At 37.6% G+C, this 21,973-nt stretch overlaps 1 protein-coding gene across 1 annotated transcript in view; it reads left to right on the top strand.

Moving 5' to 3' along the window:
* LOC133529424 (mevalonate kinase) overlaps nucleotides 1–21,973 on the top strand; it is a 50,434-nt gene that overhangs the window by 10,842 nt on the left and 17,619 nt on the right. The window contains 3 exon segments of the mRNA XM_061867152.1: nucleotides 10,103–10,197; nucleotides 15,786–15,978; nucleotides 15,981–16,069. Coding sequence (XP_061723136.1) covers nucleotides 15,933–15,978; nucleotides 15,981–16,069 — 135 coding nt within the window. The 5' untranslated portion in view covers nucleotides 10,103–10,197; nucleotides 15,786–15,932.

The following is a 21,973-nucleotide window of genomic DNA, read 5'->3' as shown; positions in this document are numbered from 1 at the left end:
GTATCGGTCGGCGTTCAGTTCATTGGGGACTGGTACCTAAATAAGTGATATGTATAATTGTATATACATAAAAAAAAAAAAAAGCTATTGACTGTACGGAACCACAATACGAGTTCATACTTGTACATACATCAATACACTCCGATTAGCCGTTGGGGCTAAGTCGACGCATGGCATGACGGTTGGCGTACAATTCATTGGGAATTGTTACCTAGCTTTATGATGGGATAACATGCGTTATCTAGTTTAGTTCAGACGATTATTCTAATAATTAATAATATATTTGATTTTTATGAGTAAAAAATAAAGTCATAGATTTTGTAATTACTTACTAGTTAATAGTAGTAATTTATACATGATATTATTATTGGTATATTGTTCACATTTTCCTTAAATATAGTCGTGAATATGTTCATTTATCCATTTTGCTGTTATAATAGACGAGCATATAAAAATAAAAGCAAACGAAATATTGCTTTTTGTTCTCAGCATCACTGGTTTTACGATTAAATGATTGGTTTCCGGAATACCCGGATTATGAACTGAACTACAACCCATACAGTCAGAATTACCTATATAATAGCGCTGAGTGTCTGAAAGAGCCTATTGAGGCCGATAATTGTCCTATCGAGGATCCTCAGAACTCTGTTGTAAATTTGCATAAAGCCTATTGAGGCTCAGCAAAGCGCTACATAGACCAACACACAGCTCCAGCGCCATAGTCGGCGTAAGCGCCACTGCCGTACCAGGCACAAGCACGTCCAATGTCTGACAAAAAAAAAAAAAAAAAAACCGCTGACACAAACGATTTGGACGTTGATGTATTTCAAAGAGATTCTGGGAGATGACCTCTCGTCGACCACAATATATGGCAAAGATGTACAGAAATAGCTATCCGTTTTACACATGTAGCCATAGAAGTTATAGCTAAAGAAATCCGTAAAGATCTCCTTAGTAAATACATAATCTCTGCTATTTGCGTGAAAATAGGCGCGCCAAAGGTTAGACCCTTAGATCAAAGCTGCTATTTCAGAAAATTTTGCAAAACCAAATAAAAAATATTGCAAAGGCATCGAGTCCAAATAAACCGATATGGCTTGCAATATCTTGTCTTAGCGAAATAATTACATCGTAATTAAATTCTAAAAATAACGACCTGTTACAAAAACTTATAAACATCGATCGGTCGTATTTTGTGCGACTTATAATACGCAGAGAACGTAACCAGACGCAATTTTATACTTTTCTCACTGAATCTCGACTGGTATTCACCAAGATTGGCATTCGATTTGGTATTCACCAAGATAGACGCTTGCTTATTCGGCAAAAACTTGCCGGAAACACTTAAATCAGCTAAAGCCATTATTAATTCCGGCGGAGAGATGAAGGCTCTTGTTCCTAAGCAGCCCATAGCGCCCCCGCCACCCCCGGCGCCGCTACTACAGGCCGCCGTACGCGCACCAGCCCCCGCCGCGCCACTACTACTACACACATTTAAGTACGCCGGCCGTTTATCACTAAATTAGAAACAGTGGGCGCTTATTACTTCGAACCGCGCCATACTTTCATATCCATGCTATCCAGCTGGCTATAAAATCAAATTCTCAAGTACTATTTGTTCAACACTTTTTGCCCTCATCGCCTGAATATTCTAGCGTAGAGAGGTCACATTTTGTAGATGCCATTAATTAATTAATTAGCTTTCTTGGCTTACCGTGGGACTGTCGCTATAATATTTATTTATTTACCTATTTTATTAATAATCTTTTGCAAATAGGTGTTATATCCCAGTGTAATCCTTGCGACGGCCAATTTGTGCCCAGTATTTTTCTCGCGTCGAAGCCGAACGGAAAGATGCGTTTTATACTCAATCTTAAATAGTTAAATCAATTTATATATTCATCTGTATATATCCATTATGTATATTGTCATTGTAAATAAATACTTTTTAATCAATTTATTAAAACTGACCATTTCAAGCTTGAGGATTTGCGAACAGCTGTTAAGCTCTTAACACAGGATTGTTATATGAATACGCTTGATTTTATGAAAAAATCACGCAGAGTCAAGAAAGCACTTTCGTTTTATCTACTAAAATAAAACGTATGAGTTCAATGTATTACCGTCCTCCGGCCTCGTAAGACTGAGGCCTCGCCTTATATGATTTCACCAAAATCACAAAACCTATTGTAAAATAAAACTACGCAGGCCTCCTCCCTACTCTGTATCTCGATGATTGGCTCCTTTTCGGTCAAAGTTACGAACAATGTATAGAAAACATAAAACCAACAATACAGTTATTAATTTCATTAGGCTTTATCTTCAACCAAGAGAAAAGTAGTACACACTTACCTACACCTATGACATCGTGAAAATTCTTATAGGAATGATTATTAACTCGCGTCAGTTGCGACTTAGCTTACCTTACTAAAAAACATGCTTAAAATCTGAGTTACGAGTAGAACAGTGTTTAAAAATGAAGCATTGCAAAATTAGACAACTAGCAAAACTCACCGGCCTACTCAGCGTGCCCGGCTATCGGGTCCGGATGGCTCTATATGAAGGAACTGGAAAGCTGCAAGTTCCTTAACTTACAAGGCCCCGATAATTTTAATCATACAATGAGTATAGCCGAGTCCATCCTACCTGACATACATTGGTGGTTAATGAATATCGATAATTCCCATCACCAATAATTTCCGAATTAAAATATTTTCTGACGCCTCAACTATGGGGTGGGGAGGAGCCTGCGGGGGTGGTACGGCAAGCGGCCAATGATATCAACTATTTAGAGCTGCCTGCCGCATTTATTGCTCTTCAAATTTACTCATGTAATTTGTACAATTGCCAGATACTCCAACTACTATTAGATATGACCGCGATTGCCTACATTAACCGAATGGGCGGTATACAATACCCTCATCTTACCCAGGTTAAGAGAGGTCTGCGGCAATGGTTGTTTGTGTTTGCATCATATATAATATCCCGCGATAATATTATAGCTGATTACAAATCAAGGAGATCACATCCGGATATAGAATGGGAATTAGCCAACTGGGTTTTTAATGAGATAATATGCAATTTGGTTTACCTTTAATCGATTTATTCGCAGGTCGTATAAAGAAGAAATGCGCAAAATACATTTCTTGGCACAAAGACCCTGATGACTATGCGTATCGCTATCGTGTTATCAGAGACTCGTTTACTGTAGCCTGACAGGCATGTTCTTTTACGCTTTCACACCTTTTTCGGTTTTATTGAAAGCTCTTCGAAAGATTATTTCAGATAAAGCTACAGGTATCGTGGTCGTATCGTTGTGGCCAACACAACCAAGATACCCTGCTTTTAGAAGTCTCCTTGCTTTGCTAGCAAGTCATAATATTTCAGCCTTGTGGCAATGCTTCAATTTCTCACTCCTGTTCCCAACGAATACACAACTTGATTACCCTGGCTGCAAGGATATTGTGCGGGTAACCCTATCGAGGAGAAGCCTACCATCATCCTGATTGGATATAATGATAGCTTCCCTATCGCCAAATTTGCCCTTCCCTATTGCTATAAAACAGTATGATGTTTGTCTTAAAAAGTGGTGGCCCTTTTCTAATAATAACTTTGTCGACGTATGACTCGTCTATTCCGACAGTAGTCTATTTTTTACCAATCTGTTTAATGAAGGTAGTTAATATGGAACATTAAACTCCTATAGATCGGCCTTGTCCTTAGCCTTCCAACAATATCACATGATGACAGGCTTTAGAGACTCATTAAATGAGTTTTTTTTTTTTCCTCTACGGCATCTGACGCCTAAGTACAATGCAACTTGGGATACCAATCTTGTATTAAATCAGTTGAGCGATTGGTTTCCTAGCGATAAATGAAATTGAAAGGCTTTCAAACAAAATGGTTACATTGCTGGCTTTCACTACGGCTCACAGAATCCAAGTGAAATATTAATATAAAAAACATTGAAATAACTTCTGAATGTATATCTATTAGAATTCCAGATATTGTAAAAACATTAAGACTTAGGCGTAAGCAACCTATTATATATCTACCTTTTTTCCGCGAAAACCCTTTTTTTTTTTTATATGTCCAGCGGAGGCGATTTCTTGCTATGTGAATAAAAGAAAGCCCTTAAGAATATCTGACAGCCTGTTTGTTCATCGCTACTAAAAAGCCACATAAACCAGTAGACTCGCAGACGCCCAGTCAGCGGATCAAGTGCATACTGAGCGAGTGCATAGTCGGCGCGGCGGGCCGCCGTGTCGCACGCGCACGCGCACGCGCACGGCGTCGGCGTCGACACCATCCGCAACACCAAGGGGTGGAGCGGACAGTCCAATACCTTTGCAAAGTTTTACAAAGGTCCTTTTTAAGTAATGAAGACTGTTTGTCTCTGGTGTTATCCGTATTAAATAAATAATGAAAAGATAACGTATTCATCTCGTATCGATTGATTATATTACACTGCCAAGCTATTAGAAATAGGTTTAACAAAAAAAAAAAAAAACCATAATTATATATTATATTTTTAAGGTTTAACAGATTTGTTCACTTACCAAAAAATTGTACCAAGTTAGAGGATGAAAAATCTGTTTAATTTAAGAAACAAACTTTTGCATAGCCCTACAAAATCTTATATATAGTAGGCATTTATTCTTGTAATTGTACCAATGAATATCCAATGAAGACTTCAATTTACTTAAGTACACTTAAGTGACTAATTTCAAGTTTATACAATAAATTAATGGTATTTAAGGTGTTAAAGATTGATATCTTGCCTGATATTAATCGATCCTACTTTATAGTACAGTACATAACATATCTACAAATATGTCGATTTTATTTTGATATCATATAAATAGAATGATTCCTGTATCAATGCTGAGAGGTTATAATATAGTATAAATTGTCTAATATTATATTACATAAGTATATCGACATTGATTGATGGTTTTTCGGGAAATATTACTCTCAAAGTCTACATGTATATATATATCTTCAGTTACTAATCTCGAGGACGAGGCGCGAAGTATAATTAATGATTAAACGAACTTACCTTAAGTGAAGTTCTATCATAATTATACGAAGCGCCTCGTCCGAAGAGATTAGTAACATAACTCCCTCCCACCCATCGCTTCGCTCATCCCCTTACTATCTTATATAAAACACATCAATCAATGTATTCATATATATGTAAAATATTTCTCTCAACTTAATGAGCGGACAGAGCGATGGCGGCCAGGAAGTGGAATCTAGGCATACCCACTTACTGAGGAATAAAAATTTAAAAACAACTCCAAACTAAGTGCAGAGTGGTGACACCTACCGGCGTAACTACATGTATATATATATCTTCAGTTACTAATCTCTTCGGACGAGGCGCTTCGTATAATTATGATAGAACTTCACTTAAGGTAAGTTCGTTTAATCATTAATTATTAGATTGCCTAATTAGAAATGAAGTAATTAACAAAGAACGAAAAAATACCGTTTTCGTTCCCATACAAAAAATACCGGTTTCCGATCCCTGCTCGTCTTAAATTGAATCGAGGCAGTGTCCTCATCAGGCTTACCGCGTCGCTTACAAGTTTTTCAACATTATACTTTTATTTATAAATAAATAAAATATTATAGGACATTAGTACACAAATTGACTAAGTCCCACAGTAAGCTCAATAAGGCTTGTGTTGAGGGTACTTAGACAACGATATATATAATATATAAATATTTATAAATACTTAAATACATAGAAAACACCCACGACTCACGAACAAATTCATGCTCATCACACGAATAAATGCCCTTACCAGGATTTGAACCCGGGACCATCGGCTTCGTAGGCAGGGTCACTACCCACTAGGCCAAACTGGTCGTCAAAACAACAAAAATCACATATACACAAAAATCACATATTTAAACATAGTTTTTCTTTTTGCGTACATGAACTTGCAACTTGGAATGCGGGACTTGAAGGCCAAGGTCTCGACAGGGGATTTGGAGCATAAATAGCTTGCAGTCTGCAGTGACAGGTTTAGGCTAGAGACCTGTTGTGAAATAAAACTATGAAGAGTCGACTTGTTCCTTGATAGGTACTTAATCCAATACGTAGCTTTGTACACCGTGGTCTGATAAAACAAGACATTTTAAAGCTGTACTTGACCGCATTTAGAGACTAAAGTTTTCTGAACGCGGTCTTGTTGATGACAAATCTTTTGAATATTTGTTTCTTCAATAACGTACTGAAAAATGTGTTTTTGGTTGTGACGCTGCGGCCTGGGACTGTGACTTGGTTTAGATATATCTACTGTCAGACATTAAAGTTTTAAAGGAAACTCGCAATTTTTGACATTACGGTGGTTCGCTTTCCATACAAAAAACAATTGCGTTGCATGAAGTAATTACACACTATTACTACATAAATATGTGCGCATTTATCTTTTTTTTTCTTTTCTATTGATTTAGCGACAATTAATATTCGAAAGTATATAGAAGCGGACATACGAATTAATTAATATGGTCCTATTCTGCCTGAAGCACAGGAACTCCTAGTTCAGGCATTTGTAAACTATTCCTTATCCTTAATCCTTAGTCTTTAAGTGCTAACACTGTACTATACTGTTTTCAATAAATTATTTGTATTTATGCAGTAATAGTGTGTAATTTCTTAATAAAAGGCAATTGTTTTTTGTATGGAAAGTTACAGTTTTGGGGTGTAATTAAAATTTGTCCCCGCCGTGCACAGATCGGAATAGGTGCATTTTAATTTGAATCGCTCCCATCAGTCCCCGCCTCATGTATGAGTCATGTATGGCGGCGATCACATGGCGCGGGGATAAATGGGAACACATCAGTTTTAGGATCGTGGAGCTCAATCCAGTTGTTTCATGCTCACTCCGGTTTTCAATAATTGTTTTGCTATAGTTATTTACCCAACAATGTTAGTCGCGTAACTTGCGCAGCAAATCCTCAAGGCTAGGTGGTATGAAAATCCATTACCTCGATTGATTTGATTTGTGCTACCTGAAACTTGATGTTTTGTACCGATTTGCGATAAACATAGTTAATATTTTTACCTAAAATATTGAATGCCGAGAAGCTGCCCGGCGGGTTCTCTGTTCGTAGTCGCTTTCCTGTACAAAGCGGGAAAACGCTGTGATCGGTTACGAGCGTAGCGCTACGAAAACGTTGGCTGTGAATGTGTTATCAGGCCAGACTAGTAGGTCCCGTCAGAAAATTTCCAAAATTTTGAAAAAAAATCGGAATGTAATTTTTTGTTATTAATCGAATTTCCCATTTGGGGTCATCCAAATATTACGTCACAGCAACAAGGGTAAGGGGGGATGCCAAATGTTACAATACATGTTAAAGAGATAGGAAAAAGCGTAACAAGTGTGGGGGGGGGGGGGGTTAACTGTAATTTTGTGTGACGTAATTGGGTCAAAATACTTTTCGTTGTCTTGTTTTTAGTCCCAAAAAAAATGTGACGTAGTGGAGCTTTTTCTCACGTAAAAATCGTAAAATATAATCTACAGCTAGAAAGACATACTCGTACAATACTTTTTTTTATTTACTTAATAGAAGATATAGATACAAGCATGACAGTGGTGAGAAGCAAGACAACGAAAAGAATTTTGGCCCAATTAACAGATGACTCCTTTCTAAAATGAAATTTTCCTTTGTTTCCTGTGAAATTTCCGGGAACTTTTCCATCTTTTTGGAAACTTTCCATTACACAATGCACACCTTGAAACAAACTTATTTTTTATTCTTATTAATTCTAAACTTAGAACAATGAATCGTTTAAGATTTTGCCGTGATTTTATGCAGTAACGTATGCACTTGAATCTAGAATTGTATTTTGCAGCTGCATCGACATTGAGAGTTGATTCAATTGTTTCCTTATGGGTCACCCGACCAATCAGATGCGGAGTCTAGATGTGTGCTGAATGGTAAATCACTGGGAAATCTGTTGAGTGAAGAATTTTCATAGATATGACTACAATGGGAATGAATGGCCATGGCATTACATATAATAATAATTATTACAAGGAGACAAAGTTGTTGTTTAACCGCTTGTGCTAATATTGATACCCGAGCAAGCCAAAGATTCCAAAATTAAACCACGAGCGTAGCGAGTGGTTTGAGAAGTGGCATCTTGAGCGTTGCAAGGGTTCCAACCGTTCCAAGGCACGAGGGTTAAAAAAACTTTGCCTCCGAGTGAAACACAAACTTTTCACCACACCAACGCTAGGAAAATACTAATTATGAAATACCAAAAAATGAAACCGAATATAATCCAATGAATGTAATAAACATATTATTCAAAATCATATTTAAAAGTCAATTCTACGAGCTAACAACTCAAAATTTGCATCTGATTACTTTGCCCCAAATGTAGATAAAATGACATTTACCACTTCGTGTGGTAAAAAATATTTTTTGGTTTCGCTACTTTTGGCGGTAAATATACAGAAATGAAATACCTTGAACGCGAAGTGCTTGTTAAGGACGCTGGGTATGCCCTGTATAGTATAAGTCTACATTGTACAGTGTACAGTACAATGTACACATTCCGATATCACCTTTACGTCGGCCTTGAGATTGGTCAAAGTCAATACCAACTGACTCTGTTACCTCTTCTAAGAGTTTTAACGCATGTTTAAATAATCTACCAACAATAGTATTTTTCAAACTCGATGGGTAAGGCGGCAGGTGTCATCTCTATATAATTTATTAACCTAAAAACGCCAAATCTAGCAAAATTGTATTGGAATGAACTCTGTCAGCGTACCCATCGATAATTTTTTGTGTAAATAAAACAGATACCTACTACATATAAGGTTTCATTAGTTTAAAAAAATACTGTAATGTATTTTTAGGGTTCCGTACCCAAAGGGTAAAAACGTGACCCTATTACCAATTCCTATGTCTCTACTGTCCGTCTGTTTTGAACCAGGCTGTATCTCATGGACCGTGATAGCTAGACAGTTGAAATTTTCACAGATGGTGTATTTCTGTTGCCGCTCTAACAACAAATACTAAAAATAGAATAAAATAAATATTTAAGTGGGGCTCCCATACAACAACCGTGTTTATTGCCATTTTTGCGTAATGGTGAGGACCCTTCGTACGCGAGTCCGACTCGCACTTAGCCGGTTTTTTAATATTTATGCTAACGCATTTAAAAACCTTTGTAAATAAGGCCGTTCTGTACCCCTATTGTAAATTTATTCGATAGCGTGACGTGACGTACGCGTTTGCGTTAAGTCTCATTTTGTATGGGATTTTGAGTTACCAACACGTCCCGCTTGGCGCGCCGTTTCGAAATCCCATACAAAATGAGACTTAACGCAAACGCGTACGTCACGTTAAGCTATGGAATAAATTTACACTAGGGGTTCTTGAGGCTATCCAAAATTACAATCGAAACTTAAATAATCTATAGAAATAGTCACGTGAGTCGACGATCGGCGTTTGTCGATGTACGATTACTAGGCCCCCAATAATGGTCAGTTTGGATCGTAACTAGTCAACAACCTAACCATGCTTTCAAACAACACTAAATTTATCGGTCACACCCAGAGCCCCGTGGCACACTGCCCCCGAATTTGGGTCGTCTGATTGTCCGCCAATTGATCGAATTGAACATTCGCGATTCGCGGAACGGAATGGCACGTGTTGGGTCGATTACATATTCTATGGACGATACCTATTGTCGTAGACAGGAATTTCAGACTAGTAACCATCATCTTCCTCGCGTTGTCCCGGCATTTTGCCACGGCTCATGGGAGCGTGGGGTCAGCTTGGCAACTACTCCCAGTTTTTACGAAACTGCCATCTGCCCTTCCAACCCAGAGGGTAAACTAGGCCTTATTTGGATTTAGTCCAGTTTCCTTACGATGTTTTCCTTCACCGAAAAGCGACTAGTAAATATCAATTATATTTCGTGTGGCTAGTAAATTGTTGCGAAACATTCAACCGTGGCAACGATGACACTGAACGGTCACGTTCCTAATACGGTAATAGCGATATCTACGATCGCCATCTATCGAATATCTGGCATAAAAGGCAAAGCCCTAATATAAATATATTGTTCTAGGTAGTGACGGACGAGAGTGACGGCTGTGGCGCCAAGTTCTCAGCGCTGATCGTCTCCGACAAGTTCCAGGGGAAGCCCTTGCTGGCGCGCCACAGGTAACTGACTAACTACAGGTAGTAACGGACGAAAGTGACGGTTGTGGCGCCAGGTTCTCAGCGCTGATCGTCTCCGAAAAGTACCAGGGGAAGCCCAGTTGGCGCGCCCAAGTAACAAACTAACTACAGGTAGTAACGGACGAGAGTGACGGTTGTGGCGCCAGGTTCTCAGCGCTGATCGTCTCCGATAAGTTCCAGGGGAAGCCCTTGCTGGCGCGCCACAAGTAACTAACTAACTAACTACAGGTAGTAACGGACGAGAGTGACGGCGCCTAATAGTTCTCAGTGCTGATCGTCTCCGACAAGTTCCAGGTGAAACCCTTTCTGGCGCGCCAAAGGTAACTAACTAACTAAAGGTAGTAACGGACAACTAACTACAGGTAGTGACGGCTGTGGCGCTAAGTTCTCAGCGCGGATCGTCTCCGACAAGTTCCAGTCACAGGTAAATAACTAACTATAGGTAGTGACGGCTGTGACGCCTAGTTCTCAGCGCTGATCATCTCCGACAAGTTCCAGGGCACTTGCACCTTTTGCAACATCTCCCTTCAATTATCTGCAAAATGAATATGCATACGTGTTTGTTCTCACATACACCATTCGCAGACCAAACAATATAGGTGCCAAGAATATACATTTATCTGAGCTTATAAACTACAACGCAATGAAATAAGGCTTATTATTGACTTATAAGTATGCTTGTTTTACTGTACTGAGGCTTAATTTAAATTGGATAAATGAACAGAATAGCTTTTATTGGAGATAGTGTCTATTATGGGATTATTATAGACTGTTTTGACTAAATAACAAATGTTGAATAGATGTTAAAAACTGTTTTAAAAAATTTTTAAACTTAACTTTTAGTCTAAGCTTAACTAGGACACACAAAGATGATGATATTTACAATTTTGGTAGCTCAGTCGGGGTAGAGTGGTGGGCCGAGAGTTGCAAGCTTCCTTATCAGCGCGGCTTACGTGGGCGATGACTCGCGAATGCGACGCGGCGCGGCGCGGCGGCCCAACGGCATTCGGAGATCGCCCACGTAGGACACTTCCATAGGTATCAAAGGATTGAATTCACCCGCGCCGCGCCGCTTCGCGTTCGTGAGTTATTCGCTCAGGTAAGACCATAGAGTAAAGATATTATCAGAGGTAATTTGACTTATGACAAACTGTGACACTGGAATGGCGGATGGTTTTAAAGTGTGCGTGTAGACGAGTGATACCATGTAAAAACATAATATTCTCCCTGATGTAATAAACATTACAAAAAAAAGATGCACTGTTTTTTTTTATTTTTATTTTATTTTTTATTTTATTGGTATTCAGGATAACAACAGCCGTAAATATAACTAAACATATAAATGCTTACATAAAAGAAGGCCAATGACAGTCATCCATTAAATTGCAATACATAACAAAGTAAAATAACAAAAAAATTAAAAACGACGAAAATGTACAATATACACACAAATGCTCGAAACCTTAAAAATACGTACCGGTCGCAAAATATGTACTTAATGAATAATCGAGTTTAATTTACTTTTGGCAAAAGACCATAAAATTTGCATTAGTAACATATCCAAATAAATACCTGAACATAGTATTTGAACTGAATTTTTATTAATGGTAGAATTAGGTAGTAAGAAATAAAAATTTCAACATTTAGAAAGAAACTCCTTTAAAAAAAATAAAAAAAAAAATAAAAAAATACCTCTAACAAATTGCATTGCATTTCCCTAGTACCCATCAACACATAGCTTGAAGAAGTTATGATATGCCTACTTAGATATTATTATTGTAAGATTTGTACTTGTTTTCTTATTTTAAGAACGAATTAGAACAAGTGGCAAAAATAATACAAAACGGATAAAATAATAATATTTAGCATCGGGATGATATCAGTTCGTTTTTTTATTTATTTATACTTGAAACATATCTTTAAACCATAAGTTTTAAACGAAAAATATGTTGCAGATCGGAAATTATGATAAATTATGATCGAAAATTTATAAATATCGATTATTTATACATTTATAAAAGTATAAATATTCCTGAAATATTTTTTAATCAAATATAGACTAAATTACAAATATCTACGTAGGTATATGCTTTTATAAGTCTTAACACATGCGCACCATATCTACGGACTCAAATTACATGCACCGCGGGAAAACACTTATAAAAAATAAAAAAAAAACATTTTTTTCAGACCGAGAAGATCCATAAATTTTGTTAGTAACAGCAAAAAAAAAAATCTTACACCCTACGTTAGTATCAATTAATTTACATAAAAATCTCAATTAAAATTAAATCATCCAGCTCATTTAGCCTTGCCTATCAACACGTTTACCCAGTAGCTCGTGAGATGGCAATCAAGGCGTTCAGCCAACGTCCTTAGGAGGCTGTTGCTACTGCCGCGCACGCGTGTCAGCAGAGACGCTATACTTTTGCGCCTGATGGCATAAAAGTCATCCATTCGCGCCTCCGCGAACATACCGGATGCGCTACAGTACCTCGGCAGCTTCAACCAGGTGCGGATACAAGGGGGGGGCCATAGGGGCAATGGCCCCCCCCTAAAACCCTGGCTCTCACATTACTAAATTGAGTAAATTTTATTTTTTACCAAAAATATATGATTTTTCTCAAAATGGCCCCCCCCTAAGCCAAATCTTGTATCCGCGCCTGGCTTCAACAGCATCCTCAGGACGTTACCTATTATACTGAACCCTTAGTGTATTGTAGGCTCGCTGCGTAAATGTTGCCCACAGACTGCACGTGTAAAAAGTTTGGCAGTATGCTTTAAAAAGTGTTAACTTTACTTGTAAATAATATCATAATATTTAACATTAGATGAATCCAATTGTTAAAAGACATTAGAGATATTTGTTTTTGAACAAAAATATAATATACACAACAAACAAAGGTTTACTATTAAATATTAGTCATAAAAGTGTCTTTAATCTCATTATTTTCGGGAAATTACCATACGGACTTATTTTGAAATACGCAATCAATAATTTATCCATTTACCTAAATAATCTCTTATCAGTACATAACGATTTAATAAGAAGGGCATCAATTACCCTACTTTCGGGAAATTACCCTACTTTCGGGAACTGGAATAAATAGAAATAAAAATATCGTGATTTTACGTACGATAACATGATAATTGATAAACTGACCTATGAAAAGTTATCCCATCTCTTTTTTTCCTCTGATCTGTATAATTCTTATAACACTTGACCACGCATGTCGGCATATTTTTTATTTATCGGCCACCATTTTACTCAAATGACATGTCGACCCGACTTTTTTTTTTTTATACTACGTCGGTGGCAAACAAGCATACGGCCCGCCTGATGGTAAGCAGTCTCCGTAGCCTATGTACGCCTGCAACTCCAGAGGAGTTACATGCGCGTTGCCGACCCTAAACCCGCCCCCCCTCGTTGAGCTCTGGCAACCTTACTCACCGGCAGAAACACAACACTATGAGTAGGGTCTAGTCCGACTGACGGCAAATTGGTGGATGAGGGCATAGAGATAACTGTCAATGTCTGTGTATCACGCGTAAGTACTAGGAAATTGGTGGATGATGGAATCCTAGTTGTGTTTTACTGATACTCCGTCCGCAGTATTTTTAGTCCAAGGGTAAGCCTTAGGCAGTAAGGCGATAATATTATTTATTTTTTCCTTATTTCAAATACTGTTTAACAAAAATTCATTAATAATTTTATTCTGCTACTGACTATACAAAACAACTGAACTAATATTGCGTTCTTTTTTCACCGTAAACACGTATTGTGATTATAATTTTTTTTCTCATGACAAAAAGATAACATTGTATAGTTTCGAACTGCGTCAATACTTAAACAGTAAAATGATACGATCTGACTTTTCTTTCTAAACAGTTTTCCTTGATTTTATCTTTAAGTTGTAAGGTCATTTTTAAATGATTTAAGGCCGTGAACATGGATTATGATCACCGTGGGGTTCTCCTCATAACTGAAAAATTTAAAACTAATATTTTTACGAAATATCATTTGATATTTACCACTAGCTTTTCGGTGAAGGAAAACATCGTGAGGAAACCTGCATACATCTGAGAAGAAATTCAAAGGTGTATGTGAAGTCCCCAATCCGCATTGGGCTAGCGTGGGGACTATAGCCCGAGCCCTCTCGCACATGAGAGGAGGCCTGTGCCCAGCAGTGGGACGTATATAGGCTGAATTATTATTATTATTATTTTTTATACTACGTCAGTGGCAAACAAGCATACGGCCCGCCTGATGGTAAGCAGTATCCGTAGCCTATGTACGCCTGCAACTCCGGAGGAGTTACATGTGCGTTGCCGACCCTAACCCCCTCCCGCCCCTCGTTGAGCTCTGGCAACTAATATTTATTTGGCAAATAGACCACAAGAGTTTTTTTCAAATACGTGTTACAAGCAACAAAAATAGGTGAATAATTAAAAATTGGGTTTAGAACACAATAAAAATAAATAAAAACCCGGCCAAGTGCGAGTCGGACTCGCGCACGAAGGGTTCCGTACCATTATTTATAATAATAATGGCTTAGAGTGCGCTTAATTTTAGTTTAGTTGCATCTAATTACACATTAATATTTTTTAAATGTTATTGCTAAAGAAAGAAATACTTGAAACTACTACAGAAATTCGCCAAAATACGAAGTTTGTTGGAGAATGAAATACCTACAGGGTATTTTATATACCCAAGGACCATCAAAATAAATGTCTTAAAATTTAGTGTAAACATTGGCTGTTATAGTAATGGCTACTTGCGAAATTTGTGCTAGCTTATTAGTGATTGACTGATAATACCGTGTTCGTCATGTGTTATAAAATTTATACATTTATTTGTTTACATTGGTTTTTTGTACTGATTTATTGATTGACTGACTGATCCTGATATGTCCTTATACCACTGGACAAGCGGTGACTACACAGTGGCTACACATGTTGCAGGACGTTCCATACTTTACAAAATCGGCTCTGCCGTGCCGTCGCCTGCGTCTCGCCATACGCTCAGCCTGACAGTTAATAAAATTGTGAGGGCGGTGTGGCTCATGGCGTAGCAATTTATAGTTCGTGTCATTCACGAAGACGCGTAACCTTGACTCCTACTGGCATATTATTAAAGGTTAGACTTGACAAATCTGCGCGTCATCGTGGATGACACGTACAGTCAGCATCAATAGTAGCAGATGAAACAACGCGCCAAAAGTATCTGATATTCCGGATAACTTTTCCAAATATAGATAAATCTCTCAAATTTACGTTCAAAAGTATGTCATTTATAGTCTTAATTGTTCTACATATAGAACTATCACTTTTTGTTAAGCTGTTACAGAATGGTAGATACTTTTGAAACCTTGTTTGATCCGCTACTTTTGATGCTGACTGTACTATACATTTAAAAGAGCGACAATGTGTAGTAACCGCGTATCGTAAACGCTTCAATTTTAACCAGATCGGACGAAAAAAATATTAGACAGTAAAATAAAAATCGGCCCACAGAACCCTATTGACGAAAACAATTGACGCTCACTAATCTATATATTCCTTGCCCGCAGACTCGTCAACTCAGTTCTTCAGGAGGAGCTGAAGGAGATACACGCATTCACGCAGAAAACTCTCACGTCCGACCAGTGGAAGGCTCAACAATGATGTACTAGAATAAAATGAGAATTTAGAAAAAGTAGTTTTTTTTTTTATTGAAAATGTTGAGCGGAGAGAATTTGTATACCGTGAGTGTGTCGGCGCCGGGAAGGTGATCCTGCACGGGGAACATGCGGTGGTTATGGGAAAAACGGCTATTGCGGTCAGCCTTGGGTTGAGGAGTTCCATCGTTATTAAGGTAACTTTTTTATTTTTTTAGACGGGTGTTGATTAGGGTGTTTAATTTTTTCTCACATTGTCTGTTTTGTTTATTATGAACAGTAATAAATTGTGTCAAACATTGAATCATTTAAATATTAAAATTAAAACATAATTAGATAAAATTACAGTTTACAATAAAAAAAAAAACTTTATTCAATTGTAAACAGATTTAAAATCCTTCCGTGAACTGTTTTCAAATATTTTATGAATTAAATTCACTTTACACCAATACAATACATCCAATTTAAAAATTACTTGCAGCATAGTTATTTACGATACAAGTGCGAAAAATAGGAAATTCGTAACGAGTGGCGATAAACTAAAATACGACCGAAGGGAGTGTTTTAAATGACACGAGTTGCGAATTACCTATTCGCATATGTATCGTACAACATTTTACAGTACATATGACCCTTTAAATTTTCGACATAGTTACGTAATGTGCTAATTTATTACGGAACTAGTGCGGAAAAGTAGCACCATATGTACTGTAATAGTACATTACGATACAAGTGCGAAAAATAGGAAATTCGAAACGAGTGGCGATAAATTAAAACACGACCGAAGGGAGTGTTTTAAATCGACACGAGTTGCGAATTACCTATTCGCACATGTATCGTACAACGTTTTACAGTACATATGGCCCTTTAAATGTTCGACACAGTAACGTAATATGCTACTTCTCGCACTAGTGCTATAAAGTAGCCCCATATGTACTGTAAAAATAATTACAAATGTTTATGACAATAGTCAAACTTAAAATTACTACTACAGTAATGTAACAATAACAAAAAAAAATTAGAAACAAGTGTAAGAGAAAAATTACTAATATTTTATATTTTTTTTTTTAGTCTATTAATGACTTGTATATTTGGGGCACCCCTCATTTTTTCCGCTTGTATTCCTGTCTTATTATTACGAGTACAAAAGTTGTAATTTAATTAAAATCTAAGAGAGCACTTTAACAATATATATTATTATTCAGTGCCGGATTAACCATTAAGCAAAATAAGCACTTGCTTAGGGCACCACGTCTAGGGGGGCACCAAAATCGTAGAAAAAAAAACGCGCAGGATGCATCGCAGTCGTAGTACTTATGTACACGAAACTTTTTGTCGACTTTGACGTGTGCAAGTACCCATCTAATAACGGGGTCGTAATAGAGTGAGGACACGTAAGCACATCTCCAACCCTTCGCGGAGGCCCTCAAAGCTCATAGCCAAAATATCTTACCGTCGGGCTTGTGGCCAACCGATTTTCTCGACGTAGATTACCGATTTTGTAGCAAATTTTGCTCTCTTGCACGCCAGATGTGTCGGCCTGGCCGAGTTGCTGCAGAACCACGATCCTGCGACCTAATTGTCAAACTGTTATAAAGGGCCCCGCGAAGGCACAAAACCAAAAGCAGCTTATTAAGTTTCGGTTTCCACTTAAGCCAAAGGCCGAGCAGTAGGAGAACCGTGATTACATAGGTTCGATTTCAAGCCACTCTATTGCAGTTCGGCGTTAGGTCTTATGCGACGCTAGGCCTTCTACTTTGTGCAAACTGCCTCACTTTCACTTGGCCATTGATCCTAATCTAAGCTGTCCTCTCTCGAAGCTGGGCCTTCTGCCTTGCTCACACCTCGCCATCAGTTGTATTGTATGATAACCCACCGCGATCGGACGCTCCGGACGTTCAGCCATTCATACCTCGCCAGTGGTCAAATTCAAATGCTTTCTTCCAGCTCGACCTTTGGCCTCATCCATGCCTCATCCGTAAGCGCCGATCGAACGGTCCGAGCGTTCAGCCTTATGAAAAGCTGAGCCTTAGACTTTGCCTTTAAAAACACTGATTTAAACTTTCACGATTTAGGCCAATCAAATTAGATCCAAAAATAGCGTTTTGAGGAATTAATTCCCAGCAAGCTGGAAAATGTTTTAATACTTTCATTTCATTCTAAATGCGTGTAATCCAAGTTTGCTCCATCCCAGGGGGTATGCATACATTTTGGGATCCTTAGGAGATATTTTTTTCCTTTCGAAACCACTTGATTTTGAAGGACATACGACAGTTCGTGGATTAGACACTGCATGGTAAGAAGGCGTTTTTGGATTTTTAACATGATTTTACCAAAAATAAAAAATGTCGACCTTTTTATACAATTTAGACTAGGAATACATATTAGGGTACCTTCAATAAATCAATATGTTTTATTGCAAGAACATAATTAAATTACATTTCGGATCCTCAGATATCAGTTTTAATCATAATTAGAACAAATTTTCCGCCGGACGTACCGTTTTCGATTTTCAAGCAAAAATAACTGAAAAAGAGGAAATATTTATGCACACTTCCTGGAATGGAGCAAACTTGGATTACACGCATTTTTAGGACCAAATTCGAAAAAATCTAATTTTATTGGCCTAATTGTGACATTATTATTTAAGAAAACGGGACTTAATCGCGTTTGATTAAGTTCTAAAATTACCTCCAACGTCAAGATAATGATGTCGACTTTACCCAGTCTTCTCCGAGACCATGGGGAAAACGCCGTTTTTGAAACGTCGGGTCAGTGGTAATTTTAAAACTTATCCTATTAAGTCCCGTTTTCGTTAACAATAATTTGCTATTTAAGACACTTGCGGCCATTGGTTCTTGTTCTGACAAGAACCAATGGCCAATGGCTAAGCTCCTACTGAAGCTCTGCCTTTGCTTTCACATGAATGAGCTTCGCAGGAAAGCTCTAAGGGTTGCAAAACGCTGTGCGGAGTACGGCCTATGCCTTTTATGTCTTCTCACACTTGGACGTTGGTTGGCTCGCCTCCGGTCTTATGCGAAGCACGATCTTCAATTTGCTAACACTTGACCTTACATACTGTGAGAACATTACTGCTGCAGTACTGTCAATTTCCGTGATAAAATGATGTGTTGGATTGAAAATTCTATTCTCAGCAGTAATGCGGCAATAAACGTCACTCAATTTACCAAGAAAATTCAATGTAATCTTGATGAGGGGGCACCATGGTCTAAAAATGCTTAGGGCATCAAAATGTCTTAATCCGGCACTGTTATTATTGTAAAAGTGGTTTGAAAATTGTTACCTCTAATTATGGTTCATCAATATTTCTATTGGTATACACCGTGGGCTGGTAAAACCCGTCAGATTTTAACCACGCATTCCTGGGGTTCATGAGGAGCAAAAAATGTTATATAAGCTTTGGGAAAAATCGGCAAAAAAAATTTTTTATCTGTGGAAAAAATAAATCTTTTGCTTTTTCGTCATACGACACGTTATTTCTTCTTACATCTTGGCGACAAAAAATTAATTAGTTACAACGAATAAGTATTCGTCGGGTTTTATCAGCCCACGGTGTATATCTATTTACAGTACCCCTAAGCGGCAACCTGATTAACAGTCCGCCGGACGGTATCGGCCTGTCAGTTGTTCGGAACTATCAACTTTTTGTTCTAACTGACAGCCCGATACCGTCCGGCGGACTGTTAATCAGTGGTCTCCTTTAGTCTAGTAGTGGATCATTTTATTTAAAGCTGTACACTATACTTTATATTATTTCTACTCAAAATCACGAGCTTTTTATAGAATAGAATAGAATAATTTTTATTCGTAGACACAAACAAGACACATTAAATTACATGATATAACAAAAACAAAGGAAGTATAAAGTGCCACGAAATGGCCTCATCTCAGCATGTTGCTGGTGGCTTCCAGCGCTGATCTTCCGATGAGACCATCAAGTGAGAAAAATCACGAAAGGTAACAGACAAGAAGGAAAAAGACATAAAATAATATAGAGTGAACAAATTGAAAAATAGATAAAAGATAACTACTAAATTAAGTAAAGATTATTTTTATATCAAGCATCGTAAACATAATACCGTATCGGTCCGGTCCAACCATACCTTGGCTGAACATTACAGCTGCATACGCAACAAGCGTTTTTCGATCCTAATAGAAGAAAAAAGTGTCCCAGAATTTCCATAAATTTTTCGTTCCTTACCGTCATACAAAGTCTATGAAAAATTGTAACGGAACGGAAATAAGAATCTCGGGATTCTAATTTTCTCCTATTAGTACCGAATATGCTGTGATTCTGAGGAAAAATAAAAGAAGAAAAATAATGTGAATATCCAGAGAGGTAAATGAGGAACACGTTTGTATGAAAACTCCACTTTCTTCTTAACCGATTTGCAAGACCGAAGTGTTCCGTGAACAAACTTTCGTACGGAACACTAACTACCATATCTGGAAAAAAATGTACAACTTTCAATAACATCGCCTATAGTACAGTCGGCGTCAAATACTTTGTAGCAATACTAAATATATGGTGTACCGAACTATTTGGCCACTTTGACTGCTACAAAGTATTTGACGCTAACTGTACATCTATGATTCGCAAGTTAACGTGTTTATGTATCAATACCAACCAATCAATGGTTAGCAAACATATTTTTAGTGCTGTTTAATTTTTTTGTCCTGTTATGAAAACATTTTGCCTCAGACCCGCAACATTTTAATAATGGTCACACCGGGCAGTAAAAGATATTCGAGGTAGTTTTGGACCACAATTATAGCAGGTTTTGGACTACCATAGATAGTTGGGTAACCTTATGGTATAGTCTACTCGACAAACGGTGAAAAACGGATACTACTCCTGAAATACGTGGGATACCTCAGACTCGTAATGGTGTCTAGACAACACAAGTGCACAAGCGTTTAGAATATAAAAATAAAAACCGGCCAAGAGCATGTCGGGCCACGCTCAGTGTAGGGTTCCGTAGTTACTCTTCCGTCACAATAAGCCAGTGGTGGGCAAAGTACGGCCCGCGGGCCAGCTCCGGCCCGCGCAAGGCTTTCATCCGGCCTGCCGCCGGTCCTTCGAAATAATTAGTATATAGCTCGAGAGATAACGGTTTCAAATCAAAATGTATTTATACTGCAGTTCCGGCCCTCCTCGGATTTTTTTAAATTTTCTGGCCCCCCATGAAAAAAGTTTGCCCACCACTGCAATAAGCTAAACTGTAGCTTAAAGGATAGTAAATTGTTAAACAAATAGGCAAATTTGCATAATCAGTACCTAATTAAAGTAAGTCTTTTTACTATGAAGGGGAAACTTTTTGCGATAACTCAAAAACAGCTAAACTGATCATGTCCGCTATAGTTTTCATTTAATGTATTTCTTAAGCTCTACTTCCACGATTTTTTTTCATATGTTTTGGACCTATGGTTCAAAAGTTAGAGGGGGGGGGGACACATTTTTTTTTCTTTCGGAGCGATTATCTCCAAATATATTAACTTTATCAAAAAATGTTCCTTGAAAACCCCTATTAGTTTTGAAAGACTTTTCCAACGATACCCCACACTCTAGGGTTGAAGTGAAAAAAAAAATTCATCCCCACTTTACGTGTAGGGGAGGTACCCTAAGAAAAATTAAATTATTAGATTTTATTGTACGACTTTGTCGGCTTTATTGATTTATATTTCCATGCCAAATTTCAGCTTCTAGCACTAACGACCACGGAGCAAAGCCTCGGACAGACAGACAGACAGACAGACACACAGACAGACAGACAGACAGACAGACAGACAGACGGACATGGCGAAACTATAAGGGTTCCTAGTTGACTACGGAACCCTAAAAAACATAAACATAAAACATATTTATTTCTATATACAATATTTCTTATTTCCCCAATAACTCAAAAAGTATTAATATTTAAAAAATTAAAATTAATATTATAAAAGAGGAGAATATTTCCAATAAAAAAGTCTATACTTGCAGAAATGTATCTCCATTATTTGTACTTTTTGTTAATAAAATAAGAAATGTCTACTTTTTACCCCCGTTTTATGAATAACTTTTGATATTTTTGGTGTGC

Source organism: Cydia pomonella, chromosome 20, assembly GCF_033807575.1.
Source record: "Cydia pomonella isolate Wapato2018A chromosome 20, ilCydPomo1, whole genome shotgun sequence".
NCBI lineage: Eukaryota > Metazoa > Arthropoda > Insecta > Lepidoptera > Tortricidae > Cydia > Cydia pomonella.
Note: the sequence above shows the minus strand (reverse complement) of the source record. Positions and strands in the feature narration are given on the sequence as shown.